This window comes from Octopus bimaculoides, chromosome 10, assembly GCF_046866305.1.
Source record: "Octopus bimaculoides isolate indiv1 chromosome 10, ASM4686630v1, whole genome shotgun sequence".
Classification (NCBI taxonomy): domain Eukaryota; kingdom Metazoa; phylum Mollusca; class Cephalopoda; order Octopoda; family Octopodidae; genus Octopus; species Octopus bimaculoides.
In genome coordinates, this window is record NC_142937.1 from 18,145,497 (window position 1) to 18,164,979 (window position 19,483).

General features: G+C 36.2%; 1 protein-coding gene across 2 annotated transcripts in view; it reads right to left on the bottom strand.

Moving 5' to 3' along the window:
- The window catches only part of LOC106883980 (acidic mammalian chitinase), a 76,849-nt gene that overhangs the window by 16,017 nt on the left and 41,349 nt on the right, over positions 1 to 19,483 (bottom strand). For both annotated transcript variants that reach the window (XM_089358445.1, XM_089358444.1), the window contains one exon: positions 9,003 to 9,078. In XM_089358445.1, coding sequence (XP_089214571.1) covers positions 9,003 to 9,063 — 61 coding nt within the window. In that variant the 5' untranslated portion in view covers positions 9,064 to 9,078. The remainder of the gene's footprint in view (positions 1 to 9,002; positions 9,079 to 19,483) is intronic.

The following is a 19,483-nucleotide window of genomic DNA, read 5'->3' on the forward strand; positions in this document are numbered from 1 at the left end:
CCATGTGGTTGGGAAGCATATATATATACATACATACATATATATACATATATAATTAAAAGGGTAAGCAAATGTTTGCTGATCCCTTAATTATGTATATATATATATATATATATATATATATATATATATATATATATATATATATATATATATATATATCAAAACATAAGGATAGAGTTTCCATCCAGCATTTCCATTTACAGGACATTGAACTTCTCATAACCCGGCACAAAGCTATCCCTTTCTCTCCTTCAATACCCCACTAACATCTCAAAGGATCTTTGTCTTGCAAGTTACTTGGTGACTTCACCAGTCCTGGAGCCAGGTAGAAAGCATCCAGTCTACTCTATAAAGTGGTTGGGGTTAAGAAAGGCATCCAGCCATACAAAGACCATGCCAAAACAGACAATGGAGCCTGGTGCAGTCCTATGGTTAGCCAGCTCTTGTCAATCTGATCGACCCATGTCAGTGTAGAAAGTAGACATTAAATGATGATGATGATGATGATGGTGATGGTGGTGGTGGTGGTGGTGGTGGTGATGATGATGATGATGATGATGATGATGATGATGGTCAGTCAAGTTATCATTTGTTCAAGGTGCCTTGCAGTGGTGCAGTAGTGAGATAAAAAGTGAAAGCTTGAAATGAACTCTGTATCCATCCACACAGCCATATCTGTACCTGATGGTTCATATAAGACTCATAAATGCAATTGAGGTGACATTTAAATATATTGTCATAAGCAGGTGCACACATATTACACATACATATTTTATTAACTATGAAACGAGCCAACATTACAGCTTTTGTGTGATCAGGCAACCTGCAAGAAATTGCAGCCAAATCTACTTCAAATTGTACCCTATCATTCTAAAATCAGCAAGGATACATTAAATATTATAGTCTAAGGTATATTATGCCTATAAAAATAAAAAAACACCAGCTGGTTGCAGTGGGAATGTCTTCGATCATAGCAGGTTAATTTAATTAGGGTTGACTTGGGATGAAGCAAAACGACCTGGGCATTATTGTTGACAGCAATTTGCATTGGACAAAACATGTTGCTAAAATTGCCAAGAAGGCTGAGAATGTTTTGGCATCACTTACCAAGTCCTTTGTGAGCCGCTCTCCGGCTATCTATCTGAGGCTTTATATAGCTATGGTGTGGCCTCACCTGGAATTTGCGTCTCCGGTCTGGAACCCCTATCTTGCCAAGGATATTAATTGTCTGGAAACCATTCGGTGAGGTGCAACCAAGAGAATACCCTCCATCAGGCATTTGCCATATTCTGAATGCCTTACTTCCCTAGGTATGGATACATTGAAACTCTGACATCTGGCAGCTGGCTTGGCAGGTGTCTATAAAATTATTAACCATCTTACTAACAATAACTCTGAGCACCTTTTCAAATTCCACCTGTCTAACACCCGTGGACATGTTTACAAAGTCAGAAAACAGCACAGCTCCCATGACTTTCAGAAACACTTTTTCACGCTAAGAGTTGCTGAAGTATGGAACAAACTGCCAGCATCAGTTGTTAGTTGTCGGAGCACTGCATCCTTCAAAACTTCCATGCTTCCTGAGATTCACCAACACTACACCTGATTTTCTCCCCTCCATACACACGCAAGCATGTATCTGACTCATACACTGTTCACTTTCCAGACATATATGCAATACTACATATGCTTTATGTGCACTTTTGACAAGTTGTAGTGCACCTGAGCATTGTATACAATGATTTCATTATTATTATTAACAGCTTTACAGGAAATAAAGCCGTGTAAGCATTATCATGCTGTACATTTATGATAACAAAATGAGGTCTTAAATGATTTATATAACCACACAGCAATCTACAAAACAATTTGTGTGTGTATGTGTGTGTGTGAGTGAGTGAGTGGGTGTGTGTGTGTGTGATGTTATCTGCATTTTGAGTGAGTTTGAGTAGTAAGGAAATAAAATTCAGTGAATTGATATGTTATGAAGTGCCAGTTGGCACTTATAGATTGTTGAATAACGATTTATGGAAACCCACTCTTTTCTTTTCACTAATCTATGTTTCATACATACGCTAACATACACATTCATGTGTGTGTGTGTGTGTGTGTGTGTGTGTGTGTGTGAGTATATTTCTCTATTAATCTACCTGTGTATGTGTGTGTGAAAGGGAGACTCTGTATGTATGGTACTTATGTGAGAGAGAATATACCGCTTCCTCTGCGTCTCTGTCTGTTTGTTTGTCTGTCTGTCTGTCTATCTCTGTCTAGTTGTTTGTTAGTTCTGTCAGTATGTCTATCTGTATATATATATATATATATATATATATATATATATGTATGTATGTATGTATGTATGTGTGTGTGTGTGTGTGTATATATATATATATATATATATATATATATATATATAGGTGAGAAAGTTGGTATGTGAAAGCACGTGGTTGGATGTATAAAAGATAATAAGAGTGAAAAAACTACAGAAGGCTTGTGTTACATGGTTAAAGTATATATTTAAATTATGTCAGAAAAATGTTAGAAAAATGTTAGAAAAATGTTATAAAATCTTTTTGGTATATAAACATTGTATTTTGACCAAAAAGATTTTATAACATTTTTCTAACATTTTTCTAACATTTTTTTAACATTTTTCTGACATAATTTAAATATATACTTTAACCATGTAACACAAGCCTTCTGTAGTTTTTTCACTCTTATTATCTTATATATATATATATATATATATATATATATATATATATTACAATTAAAAGGGTAAAGGTTTATCAATTTATTAATTTATTAATAAATCAACAATTAATAATTTTTACCAAGCCCTTCGGTATGTAAACACCATTATCGGTGGAGAACTTATTTAAAAGTTCTTATACATTTATAAACATAATTAAGGGATCAGCAAACATTTGCTTCACCACATACCGAAGTTCAGAAATAGCAGTAATGCTATCTATTGGAGTCTCAGCTTTTTTAGCTGCTATTTCTGAACTTCGGTATGTGGTGAAGCAAATGTTTGCTGATCCCTTAATTATGTGTATATATATATATATAGGTATAAAAAAAATAAAAGGGAAAAAATTCAGATTTTTTCCTTTGATCTTTTTTGTACCTGTCTGACATCTCAGGTTCAACTTGAGTACTTCTAAGCAATCTATATATTTCATAAAAAAATATAAGTATATATATATATATATATATATATATATATATATATATATATATATACAGACAGACAGACAGTTTATATGAATACTTGGTATGTAGCCCGGTGCACCAATGACAATGAGAACAAATAAAAGTCTATATCAGTGGTTCTCAACCACATTTTTTTTTTCTTTGGGCCCCTTTGATTCTTATTTTACTCTACTAGACTCCCTATAGCCAAGCAATGTTTAAAAAATTCTATTATATTCTTAAGATTATTAGGAACTGTAATATTATTAGAAACTGTAATAAAAAATTATCAAACTATTTTGTATATTATAGAAGTATAACCAATTGCACATAAATCTTGATAACGAAATCTTATACGGAGCCCCAAGGGTCACATGGACCCTACTTAAGAACCACTAGTCTGTATCCTGGATATAAGAGCTGTAGGTTTCTCATCATTTCTACACAGATGTTTTTCTTTCCCCAAAATTTTGAAGTGATATTCACATCCATTAGACAGCTGATCTCTACAACAGTGAACAACTTTTGTTCCCTGTCTTATACAATCATATTTGGTCTGCTGTACTTACAACATCAGGTTGCAGTTTTTATTGGAATGTTCGACCAGTTTTCTTTGTTCATAAAGATGTAGATATTTTCTAGTTCTGGTGTGCCTTTGCTATGGCCATCAGGACAATCTTCCCTGTGTATAGTATTGTAGACTGTCTTAGCACCAATGTCAAGTCTCATGGGAAGGTAGTATCTTGCAGACAATTTTGGACAGATACTGATGATACTGATGATATCTTCCACACTTGTATGGCTCAATTGACATGTTCTTTCACCTCTTGGAGAGTTAGACGCATATGTATGTATGTATGTATGTATGTATGTACGTATGTATGTATGTATGTATGTACGTATGTATGTACATATGTATGTATGCATGCATGCATGCATGTCATATTTTTGTATGTATGTGGCTGGCTACCTACCTATCTGTCTGTCTGTCTGTTTATCTGTCTGCTTGTCAATTTGCATGAACAAACATGTATATGGAGAACGTTCATACACACACACACACACACACACACACACACACACACACACACACACACACACATCAAATTCCTCCAAACTGTGACAGTCTTTGAGTGTGTCTCTAGTGAGAGTGACATCATGCCACCCAACATATTTGAACAGGGTCTTAGGCTCAATTCAAACAGCTACTGTATGTGAAGCCCTGGCTGCAGAGGGTTGCTGCTGGAAGGCCATATGTGTGCAACAAGATTCGGCTCCTTGCCATACTACTGAAAAGAATCAGAAGTGGCTGTAGAATTTCTGTGACTTTACCAACCCCAACTTCTGGCATCCTAATTCTCCTCCAACTGTAATCCCATGGATTACTATGTATGGAGTGTCATTGAGAAAGACATAACTGCTCTGCTTACAACACCAAGCCTTGGCTGGTAGCCAAGATCAAGGAGGTGTTTGATGATCTTTCCAGGGACGTAGTGAGAAACACATGCACCAGATTCCAGAGCTCTCTTGAGGTCACCATGGAAGCTGAGGATGGCTACTTTGAGTAAACTGTTAACTCCCAGCCATATTTGATATTTTTCAACTTGATATTTTTGATATTTGATAGATTTCAATTTTTTTTTTATAGTTGTGTAGTTAAGAATGTTATTTCATAACCGCAAAGCTTCTCAACACTACTAAAAGCATTTAGCTGGCATATCAAGCTGGCATTATTAAAAAATAATACATTTCATTGTTACCAAGGTCCCAATGAAAGGGGAAAATATTTACTTTGCCAAAAAAGTAGATGGTTTCAAGATTGAACAGTAAGAGTATTTTCCTACAAAATGAGGCTATTATGGGATAGAAATAAAACAATGTCTAATAGAGTGCTGGTTAGATATTATAAAACATCTTGAATAGCGCTGTCATTATTGAAGTTTGATCCAAAATACTTTAGTTAAAATCCTAACATAAACAAAGCATAGCAGTTAACTACTCAGGTATATCAAATGTTTATGAAAGTTAGAATGATTACATATTCTTTTCTGTGAAAGAATAGTTCCTTTTCATTGCATATCATTTTGTTGTGGTTGTGTCAAGGATGTAAAACTCAGTGAATAGACATACATTGTACAGATGAATACTTACAGAGAAGTATCCATTAACGAGATGTGAGTTAGCAATGAGTTCAGTGACAAATTTACCATGCAGTTAGGGTTCCATGGAGCAGGCATTAGAAAACCTTGTCATACATAGACTATACAAGTAAAATATGATCCTCCAACTCATCTATGAGGGCAAATATGATTCTAAATAAGAACTAACTTGGATGTGACAACCTGTCCAACTGTACTAACAGGGAAAGCAGATATAAAATAATATATCTGAAAGTGTAGCTGCTAGTATAAGAATAGCCTGGGCAAAGTTTAGAGAGCTCTTACCCCTGCTGGCGACAAAGGGACTCTCACTCAGAGTAAAAGGCAGACTGTATGACGCATGCATACGAACAACCATGCTACATGGCAGTGAAACATGGGCTGTAACTGCTGAGGACATACGTAAGCTCGCAAGGAATGAAGCCAGTATGCTCCGTTGGATGTGTAATGTCAATGTGAATACCCGTCAGAGTGTAAGTATCTTGAGAGAAAAGCTGAACATTAGAAGCATCAGTTGTGGCGTGCAAGAGAGACGATTGCGCTGGTATGGACATGTGGTGAGAATGGAGGAGGATAGCTGCTTGAAAAAGTGCCACACCCTAACAGTTGAGGGAACCCGTGGAAGAGGTAGGCCCAGGAAGACCTGGGCTGAGGTGGTGAGGCAAGACCTTCGTACATTGGGCCTCACCGAGGCGATGACTACTGACCGAGACCTTTGGAAATGTGCTGTGCGTGAGAAGACCCGGCAAGCCAAGTAAGATCGTTGCCAGTGCCCCTGGACTGGTTCTTGTGCGGGTGGCACATGAGACATGAGATGCACCATTTTGAGCGTGGCCGTTGCCAGTACCGCCTGACTGGCTCCTGTAGGATTTTCGAGGGAGATCGTTGCCAGTGCCCCTGGACTGGCTTGTGCGGGCGGCACATAAAAGACACCATTTCGAGCGTGGCCGTTTTCGTGCGGGTGACACGTAAAAGCACCCACTACACTCTCTGAGTGGTTGGCGTTAGGAAGGGCATCCAGGTGTAGAAACTCTGCCAAATCAGACTGGAGCCTGGTGTTGCCATCCGGTTTCAGCAGCCCTCAGTCAAATCGTCCAACCCATGCTAGCATGGAAAGCGGACGTTAAACGATGATGATGATGATATATATATATATATATATATATATATATATATATATATAATGTTAATGCTTGATTTTATGTTCACTTATGACATAAACAATTTTACATAAATCTAATGGATAACTGTATACTTTTGTAGACTATGAATTTTTTATTCTTAAACAAGAAGGTTGTTAACTGTATCGTCAAAGTTTAAGCCTGTTAAGCCATCATCAGAAGATGGTTTAAGTGGCTGAAACTTTGAAGTCACTGTCAACAACATTTTTGTTTACGAATAAGAAATATTTATATATGAATATGTGTGTGTGTGTACTTTTATTAAAGCTGAAAAAAATCTTCACAAACTGTTTTTCAGAGGTTATGTGACTATTTGTCAAACAGCTGTGATCATACTAAAAGGCTTTTTAGAATGATCACAAACATCTGATGAATGGTAACAGTTTGTGAAAATCTTTTCAGCTTTAATAAAGTATATACACATTCCAGAATGTTGTTAATGACTTTCAAGTTTTAGACAATTAAGCCATCATCTGATGATGGCTTGTACCATTTTCCTCCACCTTGTTTTGCATTTATGTGATTTTATATATATATATATACATATATATATATAAAATCTATTGGTTTCCTAATAAGAAACCATTAATATTATATATGGAAATGTGCTGTGCGTGAGAAGACCCGGCAAGCCAAGTAAGATCGTTGCCAGTGCCCCTGGACTGGTTCTTGTGCGGGTGGCACATGAGATGCACCATTTTGAGCGTGGCCGTTGCCAGTACCGCCTGACTGGCTCCCGTAGGATTTTCGAGCGAGATCGTTGCCAGTGCCCCTGGACTGGCTTGTGCGGGTGGCACATAAAAGACACCATTTCGAGCGTGGCTGTTTTCGTGCGGGTGACACGTAAAAGCACCCACTACACTCTCTGAGTGGTTGGCGTTAGGAAGGGCATCCAGCTGTAGAAACTCTGCCAAATTAGACTGGAGCCTGGTGTTGCCACCCGGTTTCACCAGTCCTCAGTCAAATCGTCCAACCCATGCTAGCATGGAAAGCGGACGTTAAACGATGATGATGATGATGATGATGATATATATATATATATGTATATGTATGTATGTACTTTAAGTTCGTTTACGGGAAACATTTTTGAGTACATACATAAAAGCTCCTATAATATGTTGGGTACAGCCTAGTGATTCCAACTTGTAACAGCAGTTTTATGGGATTGTGGTGAGCTATGCCAATATAAGATCTTAAGACAAGAAGATAAGGACTTCTAAACACTAATTGCTTTAATGGCGGGGATGTAAACTGTGATGTCATTCATTGTAAGCATGTGAATTATTATTTTGTATCTTCTTCTCTTATATATATATATATATATATATATATAATATTAGGGATAAAATCCAAAATTACAGGTAAAAACTCAATTATATGTGACAGTGGATTTTCATCGATGAGTTCATGAACCTTGGCTCTTTTCCCTAAAACTATGTATGTATATATATATATAGGTGCAGGCACAGCTGTGTGGTAAGAAGTTTGCATCTCAACTACATGGTTCTGGGTTCAGTCCCACTATGTGGCACCTTGGGCAAGTGTCTTCTCCTATATCCTTAGACTGACCAAAGAGGTGCATGGCTTAATGGTTAAGGTATTGGACTCATGATTGGAAAGTTGTGGTTTTGAATCCTGGATCAAGCAATGCATTGTGTTCTTGAGCAAGATACTTCATTTCATGTTGCTCCAGTCCACTCAGTTGGTAAAAATGAGTATTGCTGTGACAGACTATCATCTTGTCCAGGAGGGAAGATATATGCCACAAAAACTGGAAATCTGGCCTTATGAGTCTATATGGCCCAGGAAGGAGCAATACATGCATACATCAATTTAAATGCAGGGCTGCATTTAAATTGATGTAATGATTGCGCTGTTCACTTAAATGGAGTCACTTGGGACAGTTGTACTGCATCACTTCTTGATATCCTGGTGCTTATTTTGATTTTATTCACCATACTTCGAGCTGTGCAGATAATACCGGACTCACTTGGTGCTTCAACTCAAGTACCTAATTCAACTAAATCTGAATTATTTCTACATATATATGTGTATACATACATATGTATATATATATATATATATATATATATATATATATATATATATATATATATATATATATATATATATATATATATACATATGTGTGTGTGTGTGTGTGTGTGTGTGTGCATGCATGTGTGCATTTGTATGTTGGTTTGCATTAGCATTCTACAAAAGTTGCAATGAGTTGTTATTCAGCTTTTTCTGTTAACAATTTATCTGTTTGCTTTGCAACATCACAGATGTATAAAATAAGGGATTTGCATGAAAAAAGATAAAAGTTAGTGACAGCAAAGGCATCCAGCTGTAAAAAGAATGTCTCAATAATATATTTGTCTAACCCATGAAAGTATGAAAGAATAGATATAAAACAAATGAGTGATGTATGTGTGTGTGCATATAAAAGGTGTAAGTTACTTACCTACAACGTATAATGCCAGTAAAGATAGCAATAAGCTGCCTAATACTTGAAGTAACATCATGATATTGCTGGAGATCTGGAAAAATTAACAAGTAGGATGGATTCTCTGTTACTTATTAGTGCTGTTTATCTAATCATATTGATGGGAAAGTACAGCTGAATCACAAAAGCAAAGGCAGACAGACAGGTAGAGAGAGAGAGGGGGGGAGAGGGAGAGAGAGATTTGGGGTAGTAGATAAGGCAAAGTGTGTGAAAGTAAAGAGAGGACAGAACAAAAAGAAATAAAAAAAACTTTAGCAAAACAAAGACAAACAGCACATCTACATGCATATATACGCATACACACACACACACGAATGCATGTAGACATGCTTACACACAAACAAACACAAAGGATGAGATAAATGAGGCCAAACATTAATTAGATTAAGACAAGAGGGGAAGAACTTCTAAACACTAATTGCTTTAATGGGGGGGATTTAAACCTTGTGATGTCATTCATTGTGAGCATGTGAGCTTTAATTTTGTTTCTTCTTATTATTAATTATCATCATCATTGTAATCATCATCATCATTGAAATAGATTAATTAAAAAATATAAAAATTAGAGAAATCTTTTTTTATTGAATTATTGTTCTTCATTATCATCATCCTTCTCCTCCTCTTCCAATGTCTGTCTTCTGTGCTGGCATGGGTTGGATGGTTTGATAGTAGCTGGCAAGCCAGAGCACTGTACTAAACTCTGTTGGTTGATTTGGCATGGTTTCTATGGTTGGATGCCCGTCCTAATGCCAGTCACTTTACAGAGTGTACTGGGTGCTTTTTATGTGACACCAGCACTGGTGAGGACACCAAGTAAATTGCAAGTCAAGACAAAGTCCCTCAACTGAGAGGGAGAAATGGCAATAAATGTGGTGGCTTTGTGTCAAGTAATGAGAAGTTAAAGTAAGATAGTGGGGCAGAAGAGGTGCAATGGTTACTCCAGTTAGAGAGAGACAGAGAGAGAGAAAGAGAGGGAGAGAGAGGGGAAAAGAGAGAGAGGATGGTGATGGCTATGGGCCAGATCATACTCTCATACTCTCAAGATACAAGGCAGTGAATGTAAATGGAGTGGTAGTGGATTGGGCAAAGTGTGTGACCAGGGAGTTCATGAGAGGGAAAAGGGGTAAGAGGAGGCAAAAAGGAATGCAATGAGTGGAGAAACACAAGTATATAGAGGAGCAACAGACTTGCAATGATACAGTTGACAGTCGGGAGAACAGAAGAGAAGGATGACAGAGTGCTGTTGGGCTTCAACATTGTGGTCAATACTCACAAGTTTGTCATTACAAAGTCTACACTTTGTGTCTACCTCATTGTGTGTGACATTAGCTTGATAGTTCCATGTGAGGGGACTCTGGTCTTGTGCTATTAGGATGAATCCTTCTGTTTCGGCTTTCAAACCAATACTCTGCAACCACTGATGGGTTCTTCTTATATCTACATCAGCTTTCCTAGCCTGTTTAGGGCATTGCACATGCAATGGTTTTTCTTTCTACAGTCTTCCTATTTCTTTCAAACTTTCCTGTTTGACTTTTGTTTTACATTCTTTTGTTGCCTTAGTGGGTGGTGTGTCCTCCTTATCATCAACATAAACAGGCAGGTTAAGCTCTTGTCTGTTTTTATATGCCTCATTTGAGATTGAGTACAGTTTTCTTAATCTGTTCACGCTGCCTTGCCAGCTGTATCATCCAGTCGGTGTTATTTTGAATGTACACTTGAAGTCATATCGTGGTTGTTTATTATTATTATTATTATTATTATTATTATTATTATTATTATTGTTCAGTAGTTTTATTTTTATAATGTGCTTTCACTTCACTACCGAGCACAGCTCTGTGCGCCTTGGGTATGCGTTGTGGTTTGCTGTGGTGCTCTTATGTTTACTGTATTGAAAGTGTTTTGCGTAGAATGTGTGCAGTACCCAGTAGTGCAATTTTCTGTATGTTATATATATTTGTAAGTCCTGGTGTTTTTGTTATGTATTTGTCTGAATATTTTTTTATTATACCTAAGGCACCTACTATGATAGGAATTGTTTCTGTTTTTAGATTCCACATTCGAGTTATCTCTATTTCCAGGTCTTTGTATTTTGAAAGTTTTTCCATTTCTTTTAGAGAAACGTTGTCATCTGCTGATATTGATACATCAATTAGAAAGCATTTTTTTTCTTCATGATCTTTGACAACTACATCTGGTCTATTTGCCTTAATTTCTCTATCTGTGTGTATTGGCATATCCCAGAGTATGGTTGCTTTCTCATTTTCTGTAATATTTTCTGGCGTGTGTTTATACCATCTTTTTTCTGTGGTTATTCCATAGTGTTGGCATAGCTTCCAGTGTATATAGGTCCCAGCTCTGTCGTGTCTGTGAATATATTCCTTCTTAGCCAGGACTGGGCAGCCAGAGATAATATGATTTATTGTTTCTTGTCGATCTCCACATATTCTACAGTTACTTGATATGTTTCTTTTCATTATGTGTTTTTGGTAATTTCTGGTGGGGAGGCTTTGGTCTTGTGCAGCAATTAAAAATCCTTCAGTCTCTGCTTTGAGTCCTGAGCTTCTCAACCATTGCTGGGATTTTTCTCTGTCTATTTCTTTTGCATTTAGTTTAGCCCAGTATTTACCATGTAGGGGCTTTTCTTGCCATCGTTTTATCATGGTCCATTGCTGTTCTAGTTTTAGTTTGGATTTCATTTGTTTTATAGCTTTTGTTGTTTCTTCTTCGTATTTGTTAGGTAGATTGATTTCTTGTTTGTATTTGTCAGCTTCCTTAAATACTGAAAACAGTTTTTTGTTTTGCTCGTGTTTTGTAGCGATTTGTATTAGTTTTCCTTGCTTCTAGAGTAGGTATTTTTGCAGTCCTATGGTGGCTATTTTATAATAGTTTTCTAGGTGTATAAGACCCCTGCCACCTTCTGTGCGTTGTATATATAGCCTTTCTATGTCAGATTTTGGGTGGTGCATCCTATATCCTGTCATTATTTTTCTTGTTTTCCTGTCTATTTTAGATAGTTCGTTTACTGTCCAGTTAAGGATGTTGTAGCTGTAGCTTATAACTGGGACAGCTAAAGTGTTGATACCCATTATCTTGTTTTTAGCATTGAGCTCTGTTTTTAGTATTGATCTAACTCGTCTATAGTATTATTATTATTATTATTATTATTATTATTATTGCTATTATTATGATTATTAAGGTGGTGAGCTGGCAGAATTGTTAGCGCTCAGGGTGAAATGGTTAGTGGTATATCGTCTGCTGTTATGTTCTGAGTTCAATTTCCACCTAGGTCAACTTTGCCTTTCATCCTTTCAGAGTTGATTGAATAAGTACCAGTTATGCACTCGGGTTGATGTAATTTGAGGCCTTATGCTTCCAGTAGAAAGGATTATTATTATTATTATTATTATTATTATTATTATTATTATTATTATTGTTAGAGAATCAGAAAAATTTCCCTGCAATTTTCATTCCAGCTCTTTTCATTCTACAAAGGTGATACATACATACATATACATATATATATACATATATATATATATATATATATATAATTATTAATCATAGGGCAGCAAAAGAAATTTTAGAAATTCAATTTACCACCAGTGGTCCAGCGAGAATAAAAAATTAGTCAACAGACTACATATATATTATATATATATAATGAATAATATATATATATATATATATATATATATATATATATGGCATGTAAAAAGCACCATTCAAACATGGTCAATGCCAGTCCTGTCTGACTGGCTTCCGTGCTGGTGGCATGTAAAATACACCCACCACACTCTTGGAATGGTTAGCATTAAGACTGGAATGAAGCGGTAGAAACCTTGCCAAATCAGATTGGAGCCTGGTGCAGCCTCCCAGCTTGCCAGTCCTCAATCAAACCGTTCAACCCATGCCAGCATGGAAAGCGGATATTAAATGATAATGATGATGATAATGATGATGATGATATATGATGGGCTTCTCTCACAAGGCTTTGGTTGGTTGGCTAGGGGCTATGATAGAAGACACTTGTTCAAGGCGCAGCAAAACAATACTGAGCCCAAAAGAATATGGTTAAGAAATAAGCTACTTAGAAACACAGCCTTAAGATAAAACACCATAAATATATATTACATAGAAGTATACTATAAATGAGATCATACTGTAGAAAACACAGCATAAATGCACATAGCATAGCTCTTACTTTGTCACAGCTCTTGGAAAATTCAAATTTTAATAAATCTGATTTTTTTTTACTCAGATCTCAAACTGAGATATGTCACAGCCAAGCTATAATGGCTTCAGAAGATAATTCTTCAGAAGTATTAGAAATGCCTTAAATTGTTTAAAATGTTAAACAAGTTAATCATTTAATAAAGCATAAATTTCTTGTAGGGTTTCTCATTTCTGCATCTTGAAATAGATATATTTTTGAGGGAGACTAATTTAAAACTGGTGATCTCTGAGATATTACAACACTAGAATAAATACATTATAATAGTTTTTAAGGTTTTAATCAGAGTAGAAAATACAGCACTCATGACTCTTTTCAAGATTTGTGACACTAAGTGGACCTTATCCTCAGACATGGGACTGAGGTTGTTTGTTTGCAACAGAATGGACTTTTCTGTTAAAGGCACCCAAGGGCCAACTGGTGGTGCTTAACCGGGCAAGATAGGTGACCTGGACTAACAAAGTGGATTCTTCTGTTAAGGGCAGTTTATTTTCTATTTGAAAATATTCAAACCCTCTTTTATCATATTTCTGGATGGTTAAATCTGGAATGTCTTTGAACATTCATAACTCATTTGTTACCATATTTCTGATGAAATACACTTGATTTTTTTTTTTTATTAATTCTGAAAATAAAAAAGAATTTAGTAAAATAACTTAAACATTATTAAGATGATGTCTAAGACAGCAAGCTGCCTGAATTGTTAGCAAGCCAGGCAAAATGCTAAACAGCATTTCACCTGTGTTTATGTTCTGAGTTCAAATTCTGTTGAGGTCGACTTTGCCTTTCAATGTTTTAGGATCGATAAAATAAGTACCAGTTGATCACTGGGGTTGATGTAATTGACTTACCCCTTCCCCTGAAATTATTGGCCTTGTGCCAAAATTTGAAACCATTATTAAGATGATGTTTGGAACATAAAATAATGACGGAACAATTTAATTTAGATCACTTAAATATAGGAAGTTTGTATCATGTAAGGACAGTCCCAGGAAGGTTGATATCAAAAGGGTTAAATCCCATCCTACCATCATTTGATGATGTAGTCTGGAATTTACTGTGATTTAATAAAAAATCACCGGATGGTCATGATTGGGAAGCCTTTGAACATACAGAACTCTTTTGTTACCATATTTCTGTTGAAACACATTGTTTTTTGTTTCAATTAATTTTGAAAATATAGGAGAATTTATTAAAATGTCTTTGTCATTATTAAGTGGGTGTTTGGAACATAAATTGATTTCAAATTTTGACATAAGGCCAGCAAGTTCGGGGAAATGACCCCAGTATTCAACTGGTACTTATTTTATTGACCTTGAAAGAATGAAAGTTAATGTAAAGATGAATGAAATGCTGCTAAGCACTTTGCTCAGCGTGCTAATGATTCTGCCAGCTCACCGGCCTAGCTTGGAACATAAATTACCATGAAATTTTGATGAAAGGTTTTAATTTAGATCATTTGAAAACAGGAAGTTCGTAGCATGAAACTAGGAATGGTCTCAGGTGGATTGGCATCAAATGAAATGCAAATTACATGGGATAAAACACAGGGAGTTGTTAAAGACTTCTCTGAAAGGCATCGACCTGGGTTGAATGCTTGCAACAAAGTGGACTCCTCTGTTAAAGGCATCCAAGGATCAGGTGATGGTGTTTAACTGGACCAGAAGACAGAATCAAGTTGAATACTTGCAACTGAGCAGACTCCTCTACTAAAGGCACCCAAGAGTTAGGTTGTAAGATTGGATATTTATTTCTAATTGAAAGGAAGAGGATTAAATGTATAATAGAATGATACTTTTATTATAACCCTGGTGTATATGTGGGGATGAATATTACTTCTCAGTATTAATACTTCCTCTGTCACTAATATATATTATATATGTTATACATGCTGGTGTTTTAATCTAAAGCTGTTTCAAGCATGTATATTAATGTTGTTCATAACAGACATAATCCTTAGAGCTCATCCAAGCTTTCAATTTTGCTGCTTTCTTCCCACAAAAGTTCAATATTTGAAAGTATCAAAAAATATAAATGATTAATATTATAGAGTTCCACTCCAAAGTCCAGTCTTTGTTGTGGTGTTGTGGCTTGTGTGTATCAATCACCCTGAGAACTATGTCAGTGAAGTGTAAGCTCCAGGCAGAGCCTCTCATGCTAGGTAGGTCAAAGGTTAGAGGTTAGATGAATATGATTCAACCCTTCCCAGAGGTAAAAATAGGTTTGCATAGGGTCAACACCCCTCCTAGAAAGAAATGCAAAGTTACCAAAGCATTGATGACAATTCAAAACCAACAAGACCTGGGAGAAGACAGCCCACAGTTATCCTTTAGGGGTCAATAAAATAAGTACCAATCAAGAACTGGAGTTGATGTGCTCAACCAGTCCCCTCCCATCAAATTTCAGGCCTCGTGCCTACAGGAGAAACGATTATTATTCGTACTATTATTAGTATTATCAAGGCAGTGAACATCATCTCATCTCATCTAGATTGTCCCATAGGACACTCTAAATGTGTGGATTCATAGGGGTTTTGGTTGTGCATACTATAGGAGTCGCAAGGTGCTGCTCCATGTGGTCCTACAGTTTCCATCCAACTAGGAATATTAGGGCCTCGTCCATTGTCTTGTATTCAAGATCCTCTGCATGATATCCTGCTTGTTCAAAGCCACAAATCTGATCTGTTAGGTCTTGCCGATAATTAAATCCACGCCCTGCTGCTGATGCTTCGATTTATTAAGGTTTTGTCTGTCTCCTATCCTTCAACCTGTCAGGTCTGGTAAGAGCTGCCTGAAGATTTTTCTCCCTCCAGCATAACTCTCCAGGTCAATGGAGCACACAGGCACTTCACCACGACATGGTACTTGTTGAATTGGCTGTTGACTACACAGTAGTTCTGCCCTTTCACGGGTCTTATTTTTCATCCCACAGGGTGTCCAACAATCACCCTCCTCACCAAGCAAGTTTGATGGGGTTGCCAGTTTAGTTGCTGACGACCCTGCAGTGAACAGGAAGAATCATTTCCACATCAGACCAAATGCTTAGCAGCATTTCATCTGTCCTTCCATTCTGAGTTCAAATTCTGCCAGGGTCGACTTTGCCTTTCATTCTTTTAGGGTCAATAAAATAAGTACCAGTTGCATACTGGTGTCAAAAAAAAATCGTTGGATGACCGATGCTCCATAAAACATGAAAGGCTTAAATAAGTAAGTGTTAAAGGGTTAAACATTTTTATGGTTTTTCTACCTAATTCAAAACTTTGCAAGTGTTATCTATACAGATAAATCACAAAACATTCACCTTCAATGTGTTACACATGTGATCAATTTTAACTGGATGCAATGAAAAACAAAATCAAAACATATTCCAACATAGTGGGACAGACATCTGGTGTTTGACAGTAAACTTATCTTATATTTTTAATCAAAGATAAAAATATGCATGTACACTTATTTATATATTTATAATCTTATTTATAAGTCTACTTACAGTTCTATTTTTTAATTATGTTTTTTCTGTTGAATCTTTTTGCTTTTGTCTATGAGAGAAACCAGTTTTCTCATTATTGGTAAAGTTTTAAAGATTAAAATTAAATGACAATTTTATCAACAATTAAACAATAATCTTTGTGCAATAGCGAAAGCTCTTTCATAATGATATATGTATATGTCTTATTTATCTTTTTAAACTAATTAAATGTTTGGAGAGATTTTGTATAAATAACTAACTTTTCCACTGTTATATTGAAAAATATGCAAAGAAATATATATATATATATATATATGTATATATCTCAAGTCATTAAGAATGAAATGTCCGATTTTCTTATGCACCAAGTTTGACAGTCGTTAACTCTAATGTTTTATCCTGACAATTCTTTATTTTACAACATTGAAGAGTTACATCATCATTTTTCGAAATGTGAGTTTTCTCTGGTAAAATGAGAAATCCTGTGATGGACTAGCATCCTATCCAAGTATGGGATATATACCCACTAAATCCAGGAAACATCCTTATAAGCCTGTAGCTCGGGAAGGACCTTTGATCTTTCTTTTCATCTACCTGAGTCTACCCTTGATTCCATGATAGATTTTACTAAATTCTTCATTATTTTGAAATTTAATTGAAACAAAGGCAGTATAATTCACCAGAAATATGTTCACAAAAGGATTAAGCAGACCTATTCTCAAAGGTATCCCAGCCATGACCATCCAGCCATTTTGTATTTAAAATTAGTAAACCCCAGACTACATCATCCAGTGATGGTAGGGTGTGATTTAACCCTTTTCATATCAACCTGACTGAGATCACACCTTGTTTGAATGATACAAACTTCCTGTTTTAAAGTGATCCAAATTAAAATCTCATTCAAAATGTCATGTTAATTCATGCTCCAAACACCTGCTTCTTAATATTTAAGTTATTTTAGTAAATTCTTCTTCAATTTCAAAGTGAATTGAAACAAAGGCAGTGTATTTCAACAGAAATATAATTATAAAACAGTTAAACCAGCAGGACCCTCTTCTTGCCTATACCATATTACACATAAGCTATGTATATGTAGTGTATTCCATATATATAAAAAAGCTTCCTCAGGTTGGCCAATTTTATGTTTAATGCTTATGTTTTTGCTGTAATCCTTGCTCCATCTTTTTCTATATCTGACCTAAAATCAATATTTGTAACCCAGTCAGTCTGCTTATAATACTATATCAATCAATCATTTCATTCAAACTCTAGCTGGCATTTCTTTATTTTCATTCATGTGTCACTCTCTCTTTTTCATTCATTCACTCTGTCTGTCTGTCTGTCTGTCTCTCTCTCTCTCTTTCTCTCTTCTCATCACACACCACATTTTCATACCACACAAGTATCTCTCTTATCTCTTGTAAATTCAAACATTAACACCATCAGCAACCACCGCCGCCACTGTTGCAACTTTGTCTTGTTTCCAAGCAAGATAATATTTCCGATTGACTGGATATATTTTCATGGAAGATTTGAAATGACACCACTTGTGTGATGGTCAAACTTGTTTACAACTGTCATACAAAGTCAAGAATGGGAGAAACAAACACATAAACACACTCACACACACACACACACACACACACACACACACACACTCACACATGCACAACACAACACTCACACATACGCATACAAAATGGGCATCATTTCAGTTTCCATCAACCAAATCCACTCACAAACTGTTGGCTGGCCTAGGGCTATACAAGAGGACACTTGCACAAGGTAGCATCATCCAGGACTGAACTGCAAATCACATGTCTGGGAAGTAAACTTCTTACATTCACAGTGCTACCCACCCCCCACATGCACACACATGCGTGAGTGGGTGTTGGAAAGTTTCTGGCTTTAAGGGTATTGTGAAACACCTGATTGGATGACGAACCTTCTGAGTTCTTTTACAGGGCTTAGAAAAACTGAAGGACTACTGCAGTAAGTGTGGTGTGAATCTAAAAGGGGAATATGTTGAATAAAATCATAATTAACTGATCCATCTGTATTTTCTTTTACCCAAAGTCAGGAACTTTTCATCACCCCACCATACATGGGGTGTTCAGGTTAAATTTGATGATTATTTTAATGTTTCCTTTTATCAAAAACAGTTCAATGTATTGGTGAACAGTCTGTGGTGTTGGAGAGCATAAAGATTAAAGCTGTGGTTGAGAAAAAGTTAGCTGATATGGAGGATTAGAAGACATCTGAATATTGGAAAAGAGTTATTTGTATCACACCAAGTATCAAAATGTGAACATCATGACTGCTGCCCAATGCTCTGTGAACACTGTAAAGATTGTATGATGTGACATGGACATCATGAAAAGACAGTTCACCCAAACTGTGATAGTCTTTGTATGTGTCTCCAGTGAGGACAATATCATGCTACTCCACATCTTTGAAGAGAGATGCAGGCTCAATTTAGACAACTAAGTGAAGCTACTGGAGATTGTGGTCAATCCCTAGCTAGAGAGAGTTGCTGTTGGAAGGCCATATGTGTGGCAGTAGGATTTGGTTCATTGCCATACCTCCAGAAAGAGTCAGAAATGGTTATCAGCAAATTTCTACAACTTCACCAACCCCCAACTTCTATCCTCCTAATTCTCTCAATTGTATTCCCATGGATTACTATGTGTGGGGTTTGGTTGGGAAAGACACCAACTGGTCTGCCTGCAACACTAAGGCT